A 15245-nucleotide genomic window follows, 5' to 3' on the forward strand; every position below is an offset into this window, starting at 1 on the left:
CGGTGGGTACGTGCCCATCGAACCGCCGGGACACCCTCCCCGTGCAAATGCTGTGACCCTATTGTGCCCAAAGCGCAAAACTACCGAACAGCAAAGCCACGGTCTGGTTCCATTTCTGGTGAGTTCAGCAAAAACCTCCTCCCGCAGCAAGAACAAACGGAGCCGTCCCTGCCCCTGCGACAGAGCAACCCCAACGTGCCCAAGCTCAGGCTGCGCTGCCCGAGGGCAAAGAGCTGCTGCTGCAGCGGCCTCTCCCCACTCCCATCACAGCTCCAGGAAAGAGCCGCTGTAGCAGAGAGGCTCCAGCCCAGGACCTGGCCCCTTTCTGCCACCCCACCTTGGGCCCAAAGATACCAACACAGAACTCTTTAATGTTTTATTAATGATCAGCAACAAAAGTTTACAACAGAGAGGACAACAGAACTGGCGTGGAAGGACCATGTGGCCCAGGGCACCCACTGCAGCACCCTGGAATGTAAGAGGCAGGAGGGGGCTCAGCACCCATCCTCCTCGGGCCCTACACCCCCGCGCAGGGGCTCACATGCTGCATGTCACAAACAGCCCTGGGTTCAGCTGAAATTCCAGTCCCTCCCTTTGGGAACCCCGCAGGCACAAGGTGCACTCCAGGCTCTGAGCAGGGCTGTACAGCGCCAGGTCCTGCTGCCGCGCAGCTGAAGAGCTGTGGAGGAAGCCCCCCGGGGTCCCCGTGCCCCGGCCCCTTGCACTGCTGCCTCTTCCCGGGGCACCAGGCAGAGCAGATCCAGCTGGAGCCGCAGCAGCTCTGGGGCTGGCGTCTGTGCAGGGGCCGCACACCCCTGCCCGAGCGCGGGAGGAGCCGCGGCCGTCCCCGGGGTGACCGTTCACACCAGCCCGTACCTGCCACCACCCCAAGGCTGCTCTGGAGCACGGGCTCCAGCCAGGGCAGCCAAACCCTGGGGCCTGGGCGGGTGCTCCATTTCCCTCCTACTAAGAGCCAGACCTGGCAGCAGTAAAAGCAAATCAACGGGTTAAAACATGGGTTAGAATTAAAACCTTTAAAACTTGGGTTTTTTTTTTTCTTCTTCTGTCACCTCTCCCCTGGGAGGGGGCTGATGGAGGAGGAGAAACCGGGCGGCAGCAGCAGGCTCCGGCCTTGCTGGCTGCAGTTAGTGCAGGAGGAGCTAGGCCAGGAGAGGGCAGACAGCACACCCTGCGCGCCAGCAGCAGGGTCCCCATCCAAGGGTCCCCTCCAAGAGCTTGTCTGCTCTCGAGATGAGGCTGCGGCGCTCTGTGACCCACACACCGGCTCTCTGCTGGCCTAGTGCTTCTCCTCTTCCAGTCTCTTCATGGCCTCCAGCACAGCCAGCTCTTTTGCTTCCTTCTTCTGGTTCCTGGCTTCAAACTCCAGCCTGCATCAACCGCAAAATGCCATAAGATTCTCGTAGATCCCTATCTCACCTGGAGCAGGGGAGCACCACACCTCCTGCTGCTCTGCTCTGAGAGCACTTCAGAAACCACCCGTAACCTCCCAACTGCTCAAGAGCCAGCACCCAGAGCTTCGCACAACTGCTCCCATCACTCCACAGGCTCCCACACTGGGCAAACGCTGCTTGTTTCTGCCCCAGCAGCAGATGCTGCTGCTCCATGCTTGGCCTGTCCTGGGACAGACCACTGAGTAATACCGAAACCAAATTTACCACTGACTGACCCAAGGTCACTGAAGGTGAAGGGCTCAGGCCTAAAAGAGCAAAGCTCTGAAAGAAGCAACGTGATCCTTGCCCCAGGAACACAGCAAGGGAATTTTATCGATAGAGGAGGAGGAAAACCAGTAAAACACACTGATCCACACTGACACAGCAGAGGTCAGCTGTTCCTTTCCCTGTGCAGTCCAGTACATCCACATTTAAGCAGCCTGCCCAAGCTATGGAAGATGAAGGACCAGTTACTGACTCTGCCTTTAGGTAACCACTTCTCTCCCTGTTTGATCCCATTCATTAGTCCCCACACAAGCTGGAGAGTACAGTATGTGACAGAACTGGGAGATAAAGAAAGCCAACCTGTTCTTGATGATCCTTTGCACAATGAGATCTGTGGTGAGGTTGCTGCCACTGTCCACGAGCTGGAAAATGCCGCGTCTCTTCGGTTCCTGTGGACAAACACAGCAGACTGAGCTGGGGAGACAGGCAGGCCCTGGGGTTACACCTCAGCAGGGGATGTTAAGCAGAAGCCGTGGCAGGTCCCAGGGCACCCAGCCAGGCACAACACAAAATGATTCCTAGGAGGCAGGATAAATACTTGCTGAAAGCAAAGCTTTGTGTGTGGGAGCTGCCTGGGACTAGCACAGAGCAAAGGCTACAGGATTTCTCACTCTGCCATGAAGGCGTCAGAAACAGGCAAACCAAACAGGGACTGCAAGAAGAGAGCTGTTCACAGCTCTGCTCCAAGCAGCCACCCTCAGGGGTGGATGAAACCAGGCTCACCTGCACTGCACTCACTTGGGAGCATCCTCTGCAATACAAGTTCCCAGCTCGGGAACACAACGCCACGCTGCATCTATCCAATGCTCGCAAAACAGCACGGCCAAGAGCAGCCGGTATCTTACCTCGTATGGGTCAGAACCATCCTTGTCTGGCACCACCTCCGTCATCCCATGACACACAAGTGTTACCTGGAGAAGGAGACAAAGTTGTTGACAAGACCCAAAAGATGACAAGGACCTTCCCTGCCACTGCACCCACTGCAGCATAGCCTGGAGATCAGCAAAGCCACCCCTCCTGTACCAGCCTTGGTGGTGCACCTGGAGCTACCAGTAACCCTGCTGAGCTGGACCTTCTCCCTTCTACACCCCTGTGTTTTCCTGCACCACTTCAGTTCCCCAAGCACATCATACCCAACATCTTCAGGTCCATCTATATGCAAAGACTCACCCTGAAGTGATCCAGCAGGTCAGCAGTGACAGCGTAGGGGGCTCCAATCACCACTTCCGAGACATACTAGAGGAGAAACCAGGTAGAGAGTCCAGATTTGGGAAAAACGAACACACACACACCCCAAAACCACAAACCAACACCCCCAAACCAGGGACCAGCCTGCTTCCTGAACAGCCTTGAGCAGGTCAGCCAGTTACAGAGATAGAAACTCAAACAAGGGAACAGGGAAGCAGGTTTAGCAGCCACTGCTTGTCACACAGCATCCTTTTGTTCCACTGAAGAATATGCTTTCTGGTAAAGTATATATAGCAAATCCAGAAGTTAACTGCTCAGGGAACACGCTTCTGGGCCTCCCCACACTTCTTTCCCAGGAATTTTCTCCCCTGCTGCCTTTGCTGGACCAGAGCTGGAGGAGTTCAATAGCTCAGGTTAGCCAGGACAACAGAGGAGCCCAGGGACGACTCCTGAGAGCACACCCGCACCTCTGGCAGCCTGAAGTGACCCGGCTCTGCTTCCCCAGCACACACCAAAGAACCTGTGCAAGGTTGTTGGCTACGGGAGAACACCACCGAGCTCCAGGCAATTTCTGGAATGGTGCAGACACCAACCCAAGAGGCACTTACCCTGCAGGCCAACACACTGAGTGTTCTCTCATGGATGTTCATGATGGGATAGTTCTTCCCTTTGTAGCGATTTACTTCCTAAGGCAAAGCACCAGGCACAGTTAAAGGGAGACAAAGCAACCCCTTTCCCTCTTGCTTTCTCCCAGCATGAAACCCCTGTTTTGGCCAACACATCCGTTCCCGGCTTCCTGAGCACAAGTGGCTTCTTTCCAAAAGAACAGGGGCCAAGATGCTCTGTCTTTGGACAACGTTATACACTGACCTGATCAAAGTGCAGCCCAGCAATGATGTAGGGTTTCTCTGCCAGCTGGTGAACCTTCTCCAGGAAATCTACGTGCCCAATATCTGTGGAACACTTTAAGGAATTGAAACTAACACAGAAAATAGGGAAAAGGAGACAGAAACAGATGCACTGAAAAACCACAGTGGGAGACAGGAACCCCATGGATTTGATTTCTGCATTATTCATTGCCCATATCTAGTTGCCTTCCTTCTTGCACAGGTGCTGGGCAAAAGCCAGACACCTTCTCAGCTCCACCTCACTTTGCCTCTGCCCAGAATTTCTACCTGGTTTGGCTGTTCTGGCTCAGTGCCTCAGAGACTGCCCCAGGGAGGAAGTGCCAGCTCCAGGCACCCCGGGCAGGCACTTGGTCCATGACGCCAGCGCTCAGGAGGGACTGGAGTGTGGTCACTAGAGCGGGGAGAGTATCTGCCTGTCTTCCTGCCATCCTCCAGCAGCCACAAACCTCTCTAGAGAGCAGCTACAGCTCCTTTCTCAGTGTCCTGTGACTAAGAAACCAGCAGTGCAAATCCTGCCTTCTCCCTACATGCACACCTACAGAGAAAGAAAGAAAGGAAAAGGAAGAAAAAAGAGACAAATATCCTGGTCTGGCACCTCAGAACATGAGAACATTAAACTGAAAGACCAGTGCTGCTTTCCTGACAAAACAAAGTCCAGGATACGGAACAGGTCGAAGGCTCCTGCCACGTAGATGATGGTGTCTCCGGGCTGCGGTTCCTTCCCTGATGCAAACTGGATGATCTTCTGAGATGTCTGTAGGAACTGCGAGACGCCAGTCCAAGGACTGTGACCCTTTGGCCCCTGGGAAAACACACCCCACACACGTCTCCTTTCCAGGCTTCAGGAGGAGGTTTGGACAACACAGATGCAGCCACAGGCAATTTGCAAGTATCACAATTCTCAGCAGCTCAGACTTCCTACACTCCTGGCACCAAACGGTTCAGCAATCTCACAAAAGCCCTTTTTGCTCTGTCAAACATGGTGCAAATCGTCCCTGACAGCCAGCTCAGGAGATGCCGAGAAGAAAGCTCAGGAAGGAGGAAGGCAACAGGGCAGGTTTGGATTGCCAGGAGAGACAAGGCTCAGTAACACACAACCTACCCTTGCTCCTCTCCAGCCTCCAGCAGCCTCCCTCTGGCTCCTGCAGGAGCCGATCCCAGCGCCATGAAACCGAGGACGGAGTTTTATCCCCCCACGTCGGATGTGGGAACAGGCACCGGGTCACCCACTCAGGCACCTGCCTGACCCCCTAAAGCTTGTGCTCTCTGAGGCTCACGAGAACAAAGACAACCCCGGCGAGAGCGAGCAAGCCAGACGCATGCAGCATGCAAAGGGGGCTCGGCTGCTGCAGGGCCATGCAGGAACCTGGAGATCCAAGCACCAGGGAACAGCCACGCTGCAGCAACGGGCCCCTCACGCCTGCCCAAACACCCCAACGTGGTGGGGAACAAAGACGATGACTCAGCCCAACCAGCAAACCCCCTGTAAGAGACTTACTCAAGCTGTAAGTACCGGTGTTTGTTACTCAGGCACAATCCAACACCCAGGGACAGAGAGGGGCTGACAGCTCTTTAGAGGCAGCCCGAGCCTGAGCCGGAGCCAGGATGGCTCCACCAGGCACGTGAGTCCTGCAGCACACACATGCCAGCCATGTGCCTGCTACAGACACTTCCCAGACCTGATGCAACACCTTTGAGAACACGAGCACTGAAAGCAGCATCCACAGAGGCTGTCCCTGGGCTGTCCCTGCGGGCACGTGGGCCCCAAAGGAACAGTGGTTAAGAACGTACAAGCAAGCCAGAAAACCAGCAAAGGCTCAGTGGGTGCAGCAGCTCCACGGCATCGCTGAAGGACACTTCACCCTCTGGCCCTGCACGGCCACACCTATTTCACTGACTACAGCAGCTCCTTTATCAGGCAGCAAACGTTTACTGAGGTTACTACTAAATATGGGGGGGAAACAAGCCTGCAACAGAGGCCAAAAGCACATTTGGAATCCTTCTCGGACAGGACAACAACCAGACGTCCATGACCAGAACTCACGTTACCTTCCCAAAGTTGTCAGTGTGCTTCCGATAGTCTAGGTCCTCATCCTGAAGGGAGATAAAGAGTCACAATGTTTAAGCACTCACATAGCTCATGTGACAGGAACATGGTTGTGTGTGGCTCAGGCTGCACACCAGATCCCTGGCTCTGAACGCTGACAAACCAGTTCATATCCAGAGTCGTGTCCCAGCATGAGTCAGGTGAAACGTGTCCTCATGTGATCCCAGCCTGGCACCACACAGTGACGGTGGCTCTTGCCCAACCTGCAGACCTGATAGCATTGCAATCCTACGTCCTCCCACAACAACGCAAGCCCCTAAGGGGACAGTGTCCCTCCTCCTTCCAAAGACACTCCACTGGAGACGGGCTCAGATCCCTGCAGCCAGCCAGCAGCACTGCACCACACCGTGGGGTGAGCTTCGGAATTCCAGCTAAGCCAATCTAACAGCTCAGCACACTGGAAGATCTCCCCTGACCCCTGAATTGGTCCTTTGTCTTGTCCCTGCTGTTACGTAGGAGATTCCACTCATTAACCACCATAGGACTACTTCCTTTATTTTCCTTTGGCTACATCAGCTATCGAGCACATAGTGAGCTGAAGAGACTCAAGGAAGGTCTGGTCAGACTAGAGACAGCAGAAGGCAGAAGCATGCAGCTCAGTGGGAAGGAAGAGGACTTTCCAGTTCTGGCACCACTGGGCTGATGGATCGACGTGGCTGCAGACTGCAGCTTCACCCCTGGGGAAGCCACAGGCCAGCCTGCAGTTCCCATAACATTCCCAAAGCCCACACCAATCACCAGGGACCAAAGCTTTCACCACCCCTCAACCTCCCCCTTTTCCAAAGCAGCAGGGGCTGAGATCACACTGTGATCTCAGGCAGGCTTAAGCAAACATAAGCAGGCTGTTTTGCTGCCACTGCCCATAATCAGCTTGCCAGTGCTCCGTGCACCTAGGAGCCAGGCCCAGGAGCTCTACTGCCATTTGGGACAGCAAAAGGAAAGAGCTGGCAAATGCCCTGGACTTCGAACTCCCACCCAAAGCCCTCTGACTCACTATGTTGCTGTGGTGAGCCTTAGTCATGAGCAGCATGCGGCCAACGAGGTCAGTGGTGGACACACCTTGGGTGCGTTTGCATTCCCTGCAGGGAGACAAGCAAAGATAAAGCAGAACCCACAGGAACATGTTCCTCCTCCTTTCCCACCGTTACCACACAACATCTGACAAACCCCAACCAGGGGCCATTCTTCTCCTGCTCTTGACATAAAGTACAGCGTCCATTCACTGAGCCTCTGCATCTTCTTCGCCCCACAGCGACTGCTCACATGAGCAGAGCTTACCTTGCACAGGCTCCTCAGGAGAGCCAACCCCCGGCGAGGCCTCGAGGCCAGAACTAGCTTCTGCCAGGACCAGGCAGGCCCCACCAGCTGCCAGTCTGCAACACTTCCCAGAGCTACAATGGCAGAACCAACTGAAGCTCTGACACACGTCACAGCTAAATTAAAGTGTGACCTGGGGATAGCTGTGGTTTATCTGATTCCCTTCAGAGCATGAACTCCCAGAAACTCTGCCCACAGCAGGGCAGGAAGGGGAGCAGCAGCGGGTTACCTGTATCGCCCCGTGGCCTTCACTTCCTCATAGGTGTCCTTGCCATCTATTGTGAGGGTGATGTCGTCTGCAGAGAGAGAAAAGCCTCAGAACTGCACCCAAACCCTGCTGCACAGAAGCTGCTCCGACAGCAGCAGCTGAACAGGTGAACAGGTTCAGCACATCAGCCAGACCACAACTCCTGCCCTGAACCCCTGTGCATACAGGGGGGATACATCCTGCAATCCATGGGAATGCCAGGGGGTTGCAACACCACCCTATCTGTGGAGACAAGCATATTCCTGGATGCTGATCACCATTAGCCACCCGGCCCACTGTTCCGTAGGTAGCCCAGAAAATGAGAGCCGGTTGCCCTTGCAGTGACACCAGCGGCAGCCAGGACTGAATTACTGCCTGAAATACAATGAACAGCTCCCATCAGCCTGTTAAAAAGCACCTTAACCTTCACTTCCCCAGGACTGCTTTTGGCTGGTGGTTCATGTCATGACCTTTTCAGCCAATTTAACAGCCCTCCAACAGCCAGTTCCTTCCTGCAGTGATGACACTTGCACAGCCACATCAAACTACCCTTCCTCAGAGTTAACTCCGGTTTTTCTTTGCCACGGTTCCCAACTCACTCTACAAAACCACCTCTCACCTACTCTCAGTGACAGTACAAAGTCTTCACAAGTGGAAACCCATTTTCATTTGGCAGAACAGCCTGCCCACAGCAGGCACTGGCAGCTCACGGGTGACAGAGGAGTCCTAAACCCCACACCCTCACGTCGGGGCACAGGCGCATGCTGCAAGCGCAGCTCCGTGTGCCAGGAGAGGGCACAAACAGTGGGTTTGTGTCTGTCACCCTCCCCGTTAAGCTCGGCTATTGCAAAACTTATCTTTGCATCAAGCTGGCAAAGCTGCAGTGTGAGGGCATCATCCAGGTGCAAGTACAGAGTGACTTGGCAGAGGGGATAAGCACAGGGCAACCGGAGCAAAGGCCATGAGCACGGCTCTGCTGCCATAATCCTTCACCCAGCCTAGGAAGGGTCACGCACCCCAAACGTGTCCAGGACACGTAACTAAGTTAACAAGGAATTTGACAATCAGCCTGTCCATGTGAAAAAGCCCATCTACCTCACACAGGATTAATGATTTATGTACATTTCATGAAATACTTGGCTTATCAACAGCAGGCGCCGGGATCAGACGAGGAAGGATCCATGCCATGAGAGCAAAGACTCCTCCTGATCAAACCAAGAGAACACCTCCCGAGGGGCCAGGGAGGGGCTGAGGCCACATGAACACGAGCAGCAGCCCCAGGAAGGGACAGAGTGCAAGTGCAAGAACGTTTCCCAGAACACTGGTTCTCTTCAGTGACTGTAAAACTGAAAAGTGTTCCCAATAGGAACTGGGCCTCTGACCACACGGTCGGCTAAGCCCTTGAACAGCTTATCAGCTGGATAAAGGGAGAGAAGCTTTCCAGATCTGATCTCATCCCAGGATAAGTAGATATAAACACGATTGTATTTCTGCACTTACCTTTTAACAGCATTTTTCACATTAAGGTTTGTAAATTACTTTCCCCTCTGCAGATTTCTGCTGGTGCTAAGGGCAACCTCAGGATAACTGTCAGACAGCACGTCCCCTCTGTCAGTGAGAGGGATGCTTAAAGCCCGGGGATCTGGCCACCGCTGGCGTGCCCAGCACCCTCAGCACCCTAAGCCTGGTACACAGGCGTGTTTCCCCACCACAGCAGAGCAGGAGCCGGGAAGCAGATCCCTGCACACGAGGTACATGTTGGCCAGCATGTTCCTCAGCCTGCAGCACACGAGCCACTCAGGGTCTGTGTTAACGCAACACCTCAGAATATCACTCACCACCGTGCACACAGAAGTCACAGTTATATTTGTCCAGGGTTTCCAGTGTGGTGACATAGGGAGCTCCTGGAGCAATCTCATCCACCCACTTGATGGCTTGCACCATTTTGTACCTCTCCTCCTGTGTAAAGACAGGGGGGCCCTTGTGCTTGGCAATCTCCTCTGGGCAAGAAATAGAAAAACCCCGTTAGAAGCATGTACCACACCTATGCAGACACTCTCCTACAGCAGCCTCACTCATCTCACGGGTGGGTGAACTGCATCATGGGCTTGTACTCAGCTTGGAGCTGGTTTGGAGTAGAGGAGGAAGCCCCAGCTAGATCAGAAAAGATTTTAATTCAGTTGCATTTCCTAAGCACGTAACAAGGGCCCTGGAATTGCCTGGGAAGGCAGAAGGACTCATGCCTCCCCATGCCCAGATACTTGCTACTGGGGGGTACCTGGACCTCCTGGCAGCCCTTAGGGGAAATTCCCCTGTTAAACAACAGCTTCATGCTAGAAAATATGCGTCCATAAACCAATTTAAAATCCGTCTTCACACGCAAGAACTAGTTCTTAGCACGTAACTCCCCAATGGGCTAAACCGAGTTCTCTCCACACACTGATTTGTTTTGGAATATCAGCTCTGCAGTTTGCACCAGCAAAACCAGACTCATTTTAGCTGGTACAGTTGCTTTTACAGCACAGAACTCAGGTCATGCCTCAGACAAAGCCCAAAAGCTCTGAGCTACCAAACCCTCGCTCCAGAAAGCGGGAAAGGGGGAACTCTGCTCCCTTGCCCAGGGAAGGGACGCTCTTTGGAGGCTGCTGCTCCTTGAGGAGATGCGGGGCCACCCGCCCTGTGCCGGGGGGTCCGTTCTGGGCGTAACGCCGCTGCGCGACTCGAGAGGCAGCGTGAGGGCGAAGCTCTTACCGTCCGTGTGGACGCCGACGATCAGATAATCGCCCATGGCCCGCGCCTGGCGCAGCTGGTTCGAGTGCCCGTAGTGCACCATGTCGTAGCTGCAAACACAGCGGCCGGGTCAGCCCGGGGATGCGGCGGGAGCAGCCGTCCCGCGGGTCGGGGTTCACCGTCTCCGCTGCCCGGCACGGGGCAGCGCCGCCAGATCGCGCCGGGCTCCCCGGAGCAGCCGCAGCGCCCGGTCCCGCTGCATCCAGCCCCGGGCTCCCCTCCCGCCGCCGCACGCACAGCGCGGGAACCCGCTCCCGTTCCGGGCCCAGCGCCGGGCCCGGCCGCGGTCACAGAGGAGCCGGAGGCACCAGCGTAGCCAACACCGTTTATTTCTCCGCGACAGCCCGGCCCCGCGCCCGCCCCACTCACCATCCGTCGCACCAGACGCGCACAGGCCGCGCCGCCGCCCTGCCGCCCGCCGCGGGGCCGCCGCCCGCCGCCCCGTTGCGCAGCATGGCCGCGCTGTCACCGGCGGCGCCGCGCGCCCGCGGCCGAGCTACCGGAGCCTCGGCCGCCCGCCCCGCCCCGCCCCGCGCCCGCCCCGCCGCCATCTTGGGGCGCGGCCCCGCCCGCGCTCAGCTCTTCCTGCGCCGGGCGCCCTTGGCGCAGCCGCGGCCCAGCCACCCCCCGGCCCGGCCCGGCGCCCCCGGCTGCTCCCGCGGCGCCTCCTCGCTCCGCGGCGGCTCCTCGGCGCCCGGCGGCGGGGCCACCGGCTTCCGCGAGTGCGTCCCCTCCTCACCGGGGCGCAGCGGCTCGGCCAGCGCGAAGATGGGGTCCCGCACCCTGCGGAGACAGGGCGAGCGTGGGACGGCTGCCGGGCGGCCCCGGGCGGGCACCGCCGGGTGCGGGGCAGGGCCCCGGGCGCTCACCGGTCGTAGCGCGGGATGTCCAGCCCCAGCTCCGCCATCACCAGCCGCATCACGTCGTCGCAGCGGCCGTGCAGCTTCAGGGCGGCCAGGTCGTCCTTGGGAGTCCACTGCAGGAGCGACAGCGGAGCCGCGGCTGCAGCACCTCCCGCACGCTGCCGGGCTCACCGCACACCGGCGCCCGCCTGTCCCCAACCCTTCCCACCCCGTGCCAAGGGCTCTCACCTGCAGGTTCACGATGTACAGCTTGGGGCGCCGGGGCGGCGGCTTGCTCATGCACCAAAGGTGGGGGTATTTTTTCAGAACCTGTCACAAAACAGAGGTGCTGAGCGCAGCCAACGGCCGCGGAACGGTGACCCGTAACCGCGAGAGGAAAAGGAATGTATTACCAGGAGGGGAAAGAGGGAGGAAGAGAGACTATCACAGATGGTGGGCGAATCCTGACACCAGAGTTTACAGTTGTCTGTTTGGGAGGAGACTGCTCAGCACCAAGGTGTATCACCAAGAGGGAATGCTGCTAACAATCTTCACCGAGTCTCTAAAGTTACCTTTAAGCTGGAACCCAGACAAAGAATCACATCTGCTTTGCTTGCAGCTTCTGTTGCTGCCTCCCAGTTCAGGGGCTGCCTCAACGTCCCCTTCTCCCCAAAGTGGACGATTGTATCTCTCAACTGTGCCCCACACTTGTGGCACATCCTGCCAGTGTGATGCCTGTGCAGGGCTGTGCGCTCTGTCACGTCGAATACTCGCACGTACTCTCTGTTGGGTGTACAGGAAGTGCAGACCTGGCGCAGGACAAAAGCAAAACCCCGTTACACCACCAGCATCCAGCCCGTGGAAGGCCAGGAGCCAGCCACTGCTCTCAGGAGAAAAGCACTTCCTGGGGACAATAAAGTGGAAGTGGTAGAAGGGATCATCAGGGATCAGATGCTAACTAGGGGAAATTTGGAAAACCTCAGCTAGCAAGTGGAATTACAGGGAGCCTGTGAGCTTTGCCATAGGAGGGATTTCAGAGGAGGCCTGAAGAAGAGCAGGCAGAAGCAGAAGGCTCTAGTAAGTACAGGGAGAGTTGTACAGAATGCTTTAGTCTGTGCTTGCTAGCTAGTTCACCCCAAACCTGATGGCCTTAACTAAGCAAAGAGTAGCCCTTTTACTAGTTCTTCTTGAGCTAGTGATAGATAAATATTTTCTATTATCTCCCTGTGAGGCCCCAGGCAGTAACTTCACCCTGTTCTGGCCACTCACCTCTATGTACATGTTTCCATGAAGCTCAGATATTGCTGCTCGGGGTAACCCGCTCCGCAGGTGCAGCCCATCACAGTTTTGAGACACCACATGCTGCACCTTGAGGAGAACCACACACTGAGCCAGTTACCACACATGCACAGCACTCACTGTGTTACTCAAATGAGGTGTCTCAACATGCACATCGCCCTGTGCACCACAGCAGGACCCATGGGAAATAAGGCAGCCTGGAGAACAGACCTTTACGAGGGCTCCTCCTGCCATTCAGGAGGATCAGTCAGCTGCCAGTGCTCCTCACGCTGGGGCCAGCCCAGCCTCGCAGGAGGCAAGCACACAGCACAAAAGAAAAGGCACAAGGGGAAAAGTTGCCAGGGCTACAGTCTGGAGCAAGCCTGAGGGAGACTCAGCTGTATGTGAGCACACGTGAGTTATACACATGGACGGGTAGCCACCCGAGTGAAAAGAGGAGTTAGGCAGCCTCATGAAAAGCTTTTTTCCCCTGGGGGGCTTTATTTACCATATACAGAGGAACAAAGTGAGGCACAGAAAAAGCATCTTACCAGGTTATGCTTGTGCAGGCAGGCGATGCTCATGTGGGTGAGCGTGGGCTCTGCCTCGCTCAGATCTGTGGCCCTGACAAGGAGCAAGGAAAAAAGTAAAGTTGAATTGCCTTTAATCTCTCGTTCAGTCTCAGCTTTCTGCCACACAGCTCGGAACTTGTCTCTCTACCTGATGCTCCTGCCCTTCTGCAGCAACGTCCATATGCCATTAGGGCCTCTGTAGTCTGGGATTGAAGCTGCCTGTGTCATCAGGAGAGAAAAAACGAGGCCTGGTGGGAGGTTCACACCCTTCTCCACAAACACATCGACCCGGTCCCACCCAGGGCCTCCAGATGCTCCTCACTGACAGGGGCTTTTCATTCACTCCAAGTGTTCTAGAGCAGTGGTTCCCCAATTGCAGTAAAACCTTCTCTTCATGTTCTCTCTCTCTTTAGCATCTCTTCTATCTTACAGCTCCCGTTTTCACCTCCGGTATTTATTTTCTCCAATTTTACCATTATGGAATCCCTCCAGAACTCTTTCTGATCCTTGGTACTCGCCATTCCTTACACAGAACTTAATTCTTGAACCTTTCCTTATTTTCATTAGACTCTGATTTCTGGCAGCTCGCACTCAGCAGAAATACTCATGACATTGTACACCCTGCCCAGAATCGTGCCCCGTATCAGCACAGACTGTAGAAAAGGGACAGAAAGTAGGGTTCCCATCTTAGAGTTCAGCAAAGGTGACGCATCACATTAGAAGAGGAAGAACCACTTCTTCCCCAGCTTTCCACTTTCCCAGAGACCACCACAGCATTTCTTGAAGTGTCATTTCTAAGTTCCAGTAACACCAGTTATTCCTGCTTGTCCGTTAGCACAATGTTAATGAGCCAATTTGGTTTTAGGTTTTACACCAAAAGCAGTCGAGGACACTCAAGAACGGAGCCAGACTGACGATCTTCCTGTTTAAGCAGCACGTTCCTCACATGCTCACGGAGGTGATGCAGCCTCCAAATCCCCTGGGCAGGAAGCATGAGCCCAGGATGCAAACTAACCATTGCCTTCATCACGGTGTGTGTGTTCCCATCGCATCCCAGACAGTAACACACGTCACACAGTCATTTGGAAACCACAAAAACAGCCCAAACAACACTGCAACACCCCTGCAGGAGCTCCCACAGCTCCAGCCACTCACCCCAAAGAATCCTACCGTACTGATCCCGGCTCCCGTGTAGATAACGAGGTGCTTGGCGCTGCGGATGGCAGCAGCCAGCTCAGTGGCCTTTCTCCTTAACTCCTCTGGTTCGTCACACACCTGGAAAATACAACTGAGCAAGTTCATGTGTTTCTGAGATACAGTGAATGGGGGGGGAGCAGAGCGCTCCCTGCATGTTTAACACGGCCACCGCCATTACCAGAAGTGGCTTCCAAAGAAACCAACCAGAGAATCTCAAAACCTCAGGTTGGAAGTGACTTTATGGATCATCTGGTCCAACCTTCCCAGGCAAAGCATGACCTAGACTAGCTGTCCCAGCACCCTGCCCAGCCAGCTCTTAAGTGTCCAGTGCTGGGGAATCCACCTCTTCCCTGGGGAGATCATTCCAACGGCTGGCGGTTCTCATTGTGAGAAACTTCCCTCTCGTGCCCAGCCAGGATCTCCCCAAGAACAACTCGTGCCCATCACTCCCCATCTTTTCCATGTTAAAAAGAACACGGTGCTGCCCACGGGGCTCAGGGGTAGAGGCTCCCGGATCGCAGCACACGCGGATCCATCTCCCAGTCCCGAGATTCGTGCCCGCACGGGTCCGGCGGCCCCGAAAGGGAGTGAACCGCGGGCGGAACCGGGCGGCCGCAGCCGCGCTCCAGAGGCGTTCCCGGGAACGCGGAACAGCGGCTCCTCCCGCGCCCCCGCACCGGCCCCGCCGCACACCTCCTCCTGCCGCCGGCGGAGCCGCTCTCGCCGCTTGCGGCGCCGCTCCAGCTCGCGGACGATGTCGTCGCTCTCGCCCAGCACTTGGCACTCCTCGGGGCTCCGCTCCGCCGGCGGCTTCCTCCAGATGCGGGACACCTGCGCGGCACGCGGGGGTCAGGCCGGGCCGGGGCGGGCCGGGGCCGGGGCCGGGCCGGGCCGTACCTGTCTCCGCCGGTCCCGCTGCTCCTCCTGCTGCAGGAGCTCGGCGCGCGCCGCCGCCTTCCGCTCCGCGCGGCTCGCGCTGCCGCCGGCCGCCATCGCCCCGGAAGCGCCGCGCTTCCGCCGCCGCGCGCCCGGCCGCGAGGCCGCTTCCGCCCGCCCTCAGCCC

The 15245-nt window shown here is 56.4% G+C and overlaps 2 protein-coding genes across 2 annotated transcripts; both read right to left on the minus strand.

Annotated features, from left to right (window-relative positions):
* Window positions 1-359: 359 nt before the first annotated feature.
* PCYT2 (phosphate cytidylyltransferase 2, ethanolamine) lies at window positions 360-10854 on the minus strand. Its single transcript, XM_030506036.1, has 13 exons — window positions 10663-10854; window positions 10255-10343; window positions 9342-9503; window positions 7486-7552; window positions 6934-7018; window positions 5882-5926; window positions 4496-4634; window positions 3795-3877; window positions 3533-3610; window positions 2907-2972; window positions 2582-2647; window positions 2037-2125; window positions 360-1388 (listed from the first exon to the last, which is right to left on the minus strand). The coding sequence occupies exons 1-13, from the start codon at window positions 10842-10844 to the stop codon at window positions 1298-1300; spliced, it is 1242 nt and encodes a 413-aa protein (XP_030361896.1). The 5' UTR covers window positions 10845-10854; the 3' UTR covers window positions 360-1297.
* Window positions 10663-15207, minus strand: SIRT7 (sirtuin 7). The gene is made up of 10 exons (XM_030506037.1): window positions 15080-15207; window positions 14876-15013; window positions 14156-14260; window positions 13134-13204; window positions 12965-13037; window positions 12405-12503; window positions 11708-11944; window positions 11385-11465; window positions 11163-11269; window positions 10663-11076 (listed from the first exon to the last, which is right to left on the minus strand). The coding sequence occupies exons 1-10, from the start codon at window positions 15173-15175 to the stop codon at window positions 10869-10871; spliced, it is 1215 nt and encodes a 404-aa protein (XP_030361897.1). The 5' UTR covers window positions 15176-15207; the 3' UTR covers window positions 10663-10868.
* Window positions 15208-15245: the final 38 nt, after the last annotated feature.

This window comes from Strigops habroptila, chromosome 14 (assembly GCF_004027225.2).
Source record: "Strigops habroptila isolate Jane chromosome 14, bStrHab1.2.pri, whole genome shotgun sequence".
In the NCBI taxonomy this organism is placed as follows: Eukaryota; Metazoa; Chordata; class Aves; order Psittaciformes; family Psittacidae; genus Strigops; species Strigops habroptila.

Coding starts and splice junctions, on each gene's coding strand:
- PCYT2 (XM_030506036.1), bottom strand. CDS start 10,844: ATGGCGGCGGGGCGGGCGCGGGGCGGGGCGGGGCGGGCGGCCGAGGCT. Junction 10,344..10,662: donor CGCGTCTGGTGCGACGGATG/GTGAGTGGGGCG, acceptor CTGTGTTTGCAG/CTACGACATGGTGCACTACG. Junction 2,126..2,581: donor ATGGTTCTGACCCATACGAG/GTAAGATACCGG, acceptor GTTTGTCCACAG/GAACCGAAGAGACGCGGCAT.
- SIRT7 (XM_030506037.1), bottom strand. CDS start 15,175: ATGGCGGCCGGCGGCAGCGCGAGCCGCGCGGAGCGGAAGGCGGCGGCG. Junction 11,945..12,404: donor ATGGAAACATGTACATAGAG/GTGAGTGGCCAG, acceptor GTCCTGCGCCAG/GTCTGCACTTCCTGTACACC. Junction 11,270..11,384: donor TGTACATCGTGAACCTGCAG/GTGAGAGCCCTT, acceptor TCGCTCCTGCAG/TGGACTCCCAAGGACGACCT.